Source organism: Pristiophorus japonicus, unplaced genomic scaffold (assembly GCF_044704955.1).
Source record: "Pristiophorus japonicus isolate sPriJap1 unplaced genomic scaffold, sPriJap1.hap1 HAP1_SCAFFOLD_29, whole genome shotgun sequence".
Classification (NCBI taxonomy): Eukaryota; Metazoa; Chordata; class Chondrichthyes; family Pristiophoridae; genus Pristiophorus; species Pristiophorus japonicus.
In genome coordinates this window covers 2,349,620-2,357,699 of record NW_027252668.1, presented here as the reverse complement: position 1 = coordinate 2,357,699, position 8,080 = coordinate 2,349,620, and the positions used below count along the sequence as shown (strand labels likewise).

Sequence of the window (8,080 nt, the reverse complement as noted above, 5' to 3'; positions counted from 1 at the left end):
TTTGGAAATTGTGCCCTGTACACCCAAGTCCAAGTCATTAATATAGCTCAAAAAAAGCAGTGGCCCCAGTACTGACCCCTGGGGAACACCACTTCCTCCAGTCTGAAAAACAACCGTTCACCACTACTCTACTTGTGTCACTTAGCCACTTTCATATCCATGCTGCCACTGCCCCCATTATTCTATGGGTTTCGATTTTGCTGGTATTGGTAACACGCCCGGGCTCACTAAACACAAAACCCAGTCTGTTAATCACTTTCAGCTACTGGATTTAGCATATACCCCACAGCATCTCTTCTGCCTTTAATATGTGAATAGAGCATCACACCTGCAAACCTGGTTTAAGTTTATATCCACTCAGCAAATCTATTTAAGAAAAGCCTGTAGACCGATGAGACACTGTTAAGGTGCCAGTGTGCTGCTGGTTTGCTCGGCATTTTGCCTGTAATGGACTCTGTATTTAAGGAAGGATATACTTGCATTAGAGGCTTTTCAGAGATGGCTCACTAGGTTGATTCCGGAGATGAGGGGGTTAGCTTATGAAGATAGGTTGGGCCTATACAAATTGGAGTTCAGAAGAATGAGAGGTGATCTTATCGAAACATAAGATAATGAGGGGGCTCAACAAGGTTGAGAGCAAAGAGGATATTTCCACTTGTTGTGGAGTATTAAAAATATAACACTCACACAAAAGGTCTTTTATTGAGAAAAGAGTTGTTTATTAAAACCTGATTAATCAAGGCAGATCTGGCCACATCAGTACCGTTACTGAGTGCTCTCCACACCGATCTCACAAGACAGGCGGGTGCAATTACATGTTTATAGAGTCGAAATACAGAAACTAGGCGGGGAAGTGTTCCATTGGTTATTTGCCACCAGTACCGCCCACCTACTACTAATACATTGGTTGATACAAGTTACAGGCAATTTAATTGGTTACAGTAATTTCTCATGATTCTATTCAGTTCTGACAGCTGTTGCTAGGGAACAGCCCCTGAAGGTTATGTGTATTTTCCTGGGAACATCTTCCCAGGCTTGTTATCTTTGGCAGAGTCTGGTTTCACTCTGCTTTAAAGAGGCTTTTGTCCCTCTTATCTCCTGTGTCTGGAGCATCGTGGCCTTCTCTCATGATTTCTGTGAGCTGTCTACGTAAATCTTGCGGGTATTCTTATCTCCGAAGAGAATTTCTCTGACCTTAGTTTTTCTGCCCAATTCAGCTATTCTACCATGAACACATTTTAAACCTTACCCTGTCTTTCTTACTTTATTTTAATTACACCGATTTACTTTACCCCTAATTAAGGTTTTTCGCCCTTACACCACTCATACGGGAAACTAAAACTAGGGGACATAGTCTTAGAATAAGGGGCCACCCAATTAAAACTGAGACGAGCAATTTCTTCTCTGAGGGTTGTAAATCTATGGAATTCTCTGCCCAAGGGAGCTGTGGAGGCTGGGTCTTTGAATATATTTAAGACGGAGATAGACAGATATTTGAGTGACAAGGGAGTAAAGGGTTATGGGGAGTGGGCAGGGAAGTGGAACTGAGTCCATGATCAGATCAGCCATGAGTTTATTGAATGGCGGAGTAGGCCCGAGGGGCCAAATGGTCTACACCTGCTCCTATTTCTTATGTTCTTATGTTCTAACTGAACATTTCTCCCAGTGTAAGCTTGTCTGTAATGAAATGTGTCTTTTAATAAGCCTCAGGTCCTTGCTCATGTCTGCTGTAGATTCCGGAGTTGATTCCGGAGATGATGGGGGGTTGACTTTTCACGTTAGGATGGGCCTATACACGTTGGAGTTCAGAGGAATGAGGTGATCTTAGTGTGGCCCTGAAGGACTGTGTCCGGCTGAAGTTTTGTTCCCCCTGTAAGATCCTCCCCCCAGATTGTCCTTTCTCAGCTCCAGCCAGGTGATGCTAAACACTCAGGATAGAAAGACAAAAATCCACAACAATGTATTGAAAGCAACACTAATTTATGTGTCTATATCCCAAATATTAAATTCCAGTCCAGCTACAGGAATTATCAGCGTTACAGGAGTTATAAACCCCAACTGTCAGAATGAACACGATTCAGTCCTGGATGTGATTAACAGCAGCCCCTGCAGTCACTTGTGAACTCGCTGGTGGCTCAGCAGGTGGGATGACCGAATGAATCCCTTCCCACACTCAGAGCAGGTGAACGGCCTCTCTCCAGTGTGACTGTGCTGATGTCTCAGCAGGTCGGATGACAGAGTGAATCTCTTTTCACAGTCAGAGCAGGGGAACGGTCTCTCTCCAGTGTGAACTCGCTGGTGTGTCAGCAGGTTGGATAACTGAGTGAATCCCTTCCCACACTCACAACACGTGAACGGCCTCTCCCCAGTGTGAACTCGCTGGTGTATCAGCAGGTGGGATGACTGAGTGAAACCTTTCCCACAGTCGGAGCAGGTGAACGGCCTCTCCCCAGTGTGAAGTCGCTGGTGTCTCAGCAGGTGGTATGACAGAGTGAATCCCTTCCCACAGTCGAAGCAGGTGAACGGCCTTTCCGCAGTGTGAAGTCGCTGGTGTCTCAGCAGGTGCTCTTTGCTTTTAAAACTCTTCTCACAGTCAGAACATTTAAAAGGTCTCTCCCCAGTGTGAACTTGTTGGTGTGTCAGGAGTTGCTGTTTGCTTTTAAAACTGTTCTCACAGTCAGAACATTTAAAAGGTCTCTCCCCAGTATGAACTCGCTGGTGTTGCAGCAGGTAGGATGACCGAGTGAATCCCTGCCCACAGTCGGAGCAGGTGAATGGCCTCTCTCCAGTGTGAACTCGCTGGTGTCTCAGCAGGTGCTGTTTGCTTTTAAAACTATTCTCACAGTCAGAACATTTAAAAGGTCTCTCTCCAGTGTGAACTCGCTGGTGTATCAGCAGGTTGGATGAGGTAGTGCATCCCATCCCACAGTCGGAGCAGGTGAACGGTCTTTCCCCAGTGTGAACTCGCTGGTGTATCAGCAGGTTGGATGAGGTAGTGAATCCCATCCCACAGTCGGAGCAGGTGAATGGCCTCTCCCCAGTGTGAACTCGCTGGTGCATCAGCAGGTGCTGTTTGCTTTTAAAACTCTTCTCACAGTCAGAACATTTAAAAGGTCTCTCTACAGTGTGAACTCGCTGGTGTATCAGCAGGTTGGATGAGGTAGTGAATCCCTTCCCACAGTCTGAGCAGGTGAACGGTCTCTCCACAGTGTGAACTCGCTGGTGTATCAGCAGGTTGGATGATGTAGTGTATCCCATCCCACAGTCGGAGCAGGTGAACGGCCTCTCCCCGGTGTGACCTCGCCGATGTATTTCCAGCTGGGACGGGTAGTTGAATCGTTTCCCACAGTCCCCACATTTCCACGTTTTCTCCCCAGTGTGACTGCGCTTGTGTCTCTCCAGGTTGGATGATTGGCTGAAGCCTTGTCCACACACAGAGCACATGTACCGTTTCTCCCCACTGTGAACGGTGCCTTCTGCTTCCATGGTCAAAAGCTGATGGTATTCCGGTCCCGATGTATCGAGTGACTGTCAGATCTTGAAGTGATGTTTGATTTGAGCTTCCAGTCTACAAATCCTCCCCTTTTAACACCCTGTAAAGTGAATTTCAAACAGGAATAAGGGAGTGTGAGAGAGAACCCACAAAAACACAAAGGCAGGTTGTGAAATTGAGCTTAATTTGTCATTTGTGGGGCTGGCACTAGAAAAAAAAAAAGAGACCATGAAAGCTGCTGGATTGTCGTAAAAACACATCTGGGTCACGACTATCCTTCAGGGAAGGGAACCCACCTCCCGTGACAGTCCCACATGTGAAATTGTTGGTCCCACTGGGCCCAGACGTACTGGGGGTGAAACCCAGCAGCTTCTCCCCCGTCTCCATCCAGCTCAAACTGATGCAACGAACAGACCCACACAGGTGGTCAGGGAGTGACTTCCACATCCAGCGCCCTCCCTGATACAGAGCGGCTGGGAATTGCTGGGCCTGCTATATAAATGCAAGTTGTTGTTTTCCTGATGTTGGGGAGGTGCTGTCCCCAGGGATTGCTGATGCCGGGCACGGAGGCTCTGACTCGGGCCCCGAGAGCCGCACTCTGTGTTGCCCGGGGCCCCGAGAGCCGCACTCGGTGTTGCCCGGGGCCCCGAGAGCCGCACTCGGTGTTGCCCGGGGCCCCGAGAGCCGCACTCTGTGTTGCCCGGGGCCCCGAGAGCCGCACTCGGTGTTGCCCGGGGCCCCGAGAGCCGCACTCGGTGTTGCCCGGGGCCCCGAGAGCCGCACTCGGTGTTGCCCGGGGCCCCGAGAGCCGCACTCGGTGTTGCCCGGGGCTCCGAGAGCCGCACTCGGTGTTGCCCGGGGCCCCGAGAGCCGCACTCGGTGTTGCCCGGGGCCCCGAGAGCCGCACTCGGTGTTGCCCGGGGCCCCGAGAGCCGCACTCGGTGTTGCCCGGGGCCCCGAGAGCCGCACTCGGTGTTGCCCGGGGTGGGGGGGGCGTGGGCAGGGTGGCAGAATCAGCACCTTCTGGGGAGGAGAGAGAGAGAGAGAGAGAGAGGAACCAGTGAGTGTAGAACTGAATGCATTCTCAGTCAGCAACTTCAATGGAGGGAGAGGAAGGAGAACCAATGAGCATAGAACAGAAGCCAGCCAGATTCAGCACCTTTGAAAAGAGTGGGGGGGAACCAAAGTGTGTAGAACTGAACCAAGCCAGAGTCAGCACCTTCAGGGGAGGGGCACCAGTGAATGTAGAACCGAACCCTACCCGAGTCAGCACATTCAGGGGAGGGGAAGAGAGGGAGGGAAACCAGTGAGTGTAGAACTGAACCCAGCCAGAGTCAATACCTTCAGGGGAGGAGAGGGAGGGGAACCAGTGAGTGTAGAACTGAACCCAGCCAGAGTCAATACCTTCAGGGGAGGAGAGGGAGGGGAACCAGTGAGTGTAGAACTGAACCCAGCCAGAGTCAATACCTTCAGGGGAGGAGAGGGAGGGGAACCAGTGAGTGTAGAACTGAACCCAGCCAGAGTCAGCACCATCCAGCACCATCAGGGGAGGAGAGGGAGGGGAACAAGTGAGTCTAGAACTGAACCCAGCCAGAGTCAGCATCTTCAGGGGAGGGGGACCAGTGAGTGTAGAACTGAACCCAGCCAGAGTCAGTACCTTCAGGGGAGGGGGACCAGTGAGTGTAGAACTGAACCCAGCCAGAGTCAGCACCTTCAGGGTTGGAGAGGGAGGGGAACCAGTGAGTCTAGAACTGAACCCAGCTAGAGTCAGTACCTTCAGGGTTGGAGAGGGAGGGGAACCAGTGAGCCTAGAACTGAACCCAGCTAGAGTCAGTACCTTCCGAGGAGGAGAGGGAGGGGGAACCAGTGAATGTAGAATTGACCCCAAGCCAGAGTAAGCACTTTTTGGGAAGGAGAGAAAGAGGAACCAGTGAGTGCAGAACTGAACCCAGCCAGAGTCAGCACCTTCAGAGGAGGAGAGGGAGGGAGAACCAGTGAGTGCAGAACTGAACCCAGCAAGAGTCAGCACCTTCCGAGGAGGAGAGGGAGGGGGAACCAGTGAGTGTAGAATTGAACCCAGCCAGAGTCAGCAGCTTCAGGGGAGGTGAGGGAGGGGAACCAGTGAGTGTAGAACTAAACCCAGCCAGGGTCAGCACCTTCGAAAGGAGTGGGCCCGGCGGCTCTGACTCTGGGCCTGAGAACCACACTTGATGAAAAAGGAGGCAGACAAAAAGCAGGAAACTATAGACCAGTTAGCCCAACATCTGTGGTTGGTTAAATGTTGGTGTCCATTAGTAAAGAATCAGTCGCAGGACATTTGGAAAAGCATAATTCAGTCAGGCAGAGTCAGCATGGAGTTATGAAGGGGAAGTCACCTTTGACAAATTTGCTTGAATTCTTTGAGGATGTAACGAACAGGGTGGATAAAGTGGATGTGGTGTATTTGGACTTCCAGAAGGCATTTGATAAGATGCCACGTAAAAACTTACTGTGCAAGATACAAGTTCAAGGGGTTGTGGGTAATAGGTTAGCATGGATTGAGGATTGGCTAACTAACAGAAAACAGAGAGTCGGGATAAATGGTTCATTCTTGGGTTGGCAATCAGTAACTAGTGCGATACCACAGGGATCAGTACTGCGACCCCAACTATTTACAATTTATATTAATGACCTGGAAGAAGGGACCGAGTGTATCGTAGCCAAGTTTGCTGACGATACAAAGATGGGAGGAAAAGCAATGTGTGAGGAGGACACAAAGAATCTGCAATAGGCCAAGTGAGTGGGCAAAAATTTGACAGATGGAGTATAATGTTGGAAAGTGTGAGGTCATGCACTTTGGCAGAAAAAAGATCAAATTATTATTTAAATGGAGAAAGATTGCAAAGTGCTGCAGTACAGTGGGACCTGGGGGTACTTGTACGTGAAACACAAAAGGTTAGCAAGTGATCAGGAAGGTCAATGGAGTCTTGGCCTTTATTGCAAAGGAGATGGAGTATAAAAGCAGGGATGTAGTTATACAGGTTATTGGTGAGGCCACACCTGGAATACTGCGTGCAGTTTTGGTTTCCATATTTATGAAAGGATATACTTGCTTCGGAGGCAGTTCAGAAAAGGTTCACTAGGTTGATTCCGGAAATGAGGAGGTTGACTTATGAGGAAAGGTTGAGGAGGTTGGGCCTCTACTCATCGGAAGTCAGAAGAATGAGAGGTATATTATCGAAACGTATAAGATTATGAGGGGGCTTGACAAGCTGGATGCAGAGAGGATGTTTCCACCGAAAGGGGAGACTAGAACTAGGGGGTTTAATCTTAGAATAAGAGGCCGCCCATTTAAAACTGAGATGAGGAGGAATTTCTTCTCTCAGGGGGTTGTAAATCTGTGGAATTCGCTGTCTCAGAGAGCTGTGGAAGCTGGGACATTGGATAAATTGAATACAGAGATAAGGGAATAAGGGGTAATGGGGAGCAGGCAGGGAAGTGGATCTGAGTCTATGGTCAGATCAGCCATGATCATATTAAATGGCGATGCAGGTTCGAGGGGCCGTTCGGCCTACTCCTGCTCCTATTTCTTATGTTCTTATATTGTGGGTATCTGGTATGGGAGTGTGGATTTGACTCTGTATCTGTCCATCTCTGGTATGTGAATGAGGGTTTTACTCTGTGTCAGTTTCTGATAAGAGTGTGGGTTTTATCCCGTACCTGTCAATTTCTGGTAACTGCCTGTGGGTTTCCATTCCTGGTGTGTGTGTGTTTTGTGCTGTATCTGTCCATCTCTGTTATGTGAATGTGAGCTCTACTCCATACCCGTCATTCTCCAGTATGTTAGTATTGTTTTACTGTATACCACCAATTCCTGATAGGGTATTGGTTTTACTTTCTAACTGTCAATTTTTGTTATGGAGGCGAGTATTTATGCTGAATCTGTCGGTCTCTGGCAAATGAGTCTGAGTTTCACTCTGTCTCTGGTATGTGGATGTGGGCCTTTCTCTGTATCTCTCCATTTCTGTTATGGGAGTCTGGGTTTTATTCTGTACCTGTCAAGTTCTGATGTGTGATTGTGGGCCTTACTCTCTACCTGCCAGTTTCTGCTTAATTGAGTGGGCTTTTCTTTGTACCTGTCAGTTTCTGATATGGAAGAGAGGTATTTACCCTGTATCTGGCAATTATTGGTAAGTGAGTATTGGCATTTCACTGTGTCTGTCAATTTATGTAATGGGAATAGGGATTTTAATATGTCAGCCTCTGACGTGTGAGTGTGGGTTTTATACTGTATCTCTCAGTCTCTGATAAGCAAGTGTGTGTATTTTTCTGTAACTGTCAGGTTTTAGTATGTGTGTTAAGGTTTAATCTGTGCTTCTCAGTTTCTGGTATTTTAGTCTGGGTTTAATCTGCACATATTTGATCCTACTACTTGATTGTGTGTTTTAGATTGTACCTGTCAGTTCCTGCTGTGTGAGTGCAGAATTTACTCTGTATCTGCCCGTCTCTGGCATGTGAACGTGAGAATCAATTTTACTTTTCTCATGTATTTCTCTGATATGTGAGTGAAGATTTTGCCTTCTACCTGTCATTTTTCTGATGTGTGCG

General features: G+C 48.5%; 1 protein-coding gene across 3 annotated transcripts in view; it reads right to left on the bottom strand.

The window, feature by feature from the left end:
- Positions 1 to 287: 287 nt before the first annotated feature.
- The window catches only part of LOC139248249 (zinc finger protein 271-like), a 37,917-nt gene continuing 30,124 nt past the window's right edge, over positions 288 to 8,080 (bottom strand). For all 3 annotated transcript variants that reach the window (XM_070872000.1, XM_070872001.1, XM_070871999.1), the window contains exon 3: positions 288 to 3,593. In XM_070872000.1, coding sequence (XP_070728101.1) covers positions 2,113 to 3,486 — 1,374 coding nt within the window. In that variant the 5' untranslated portion in view covers positions 3,487 to 3,593 and the 3' untranslated portion in view covers positions 288 to 2,112. The remainder of the gene's footprint in view (positions 3,594 to 8,080) is intronic.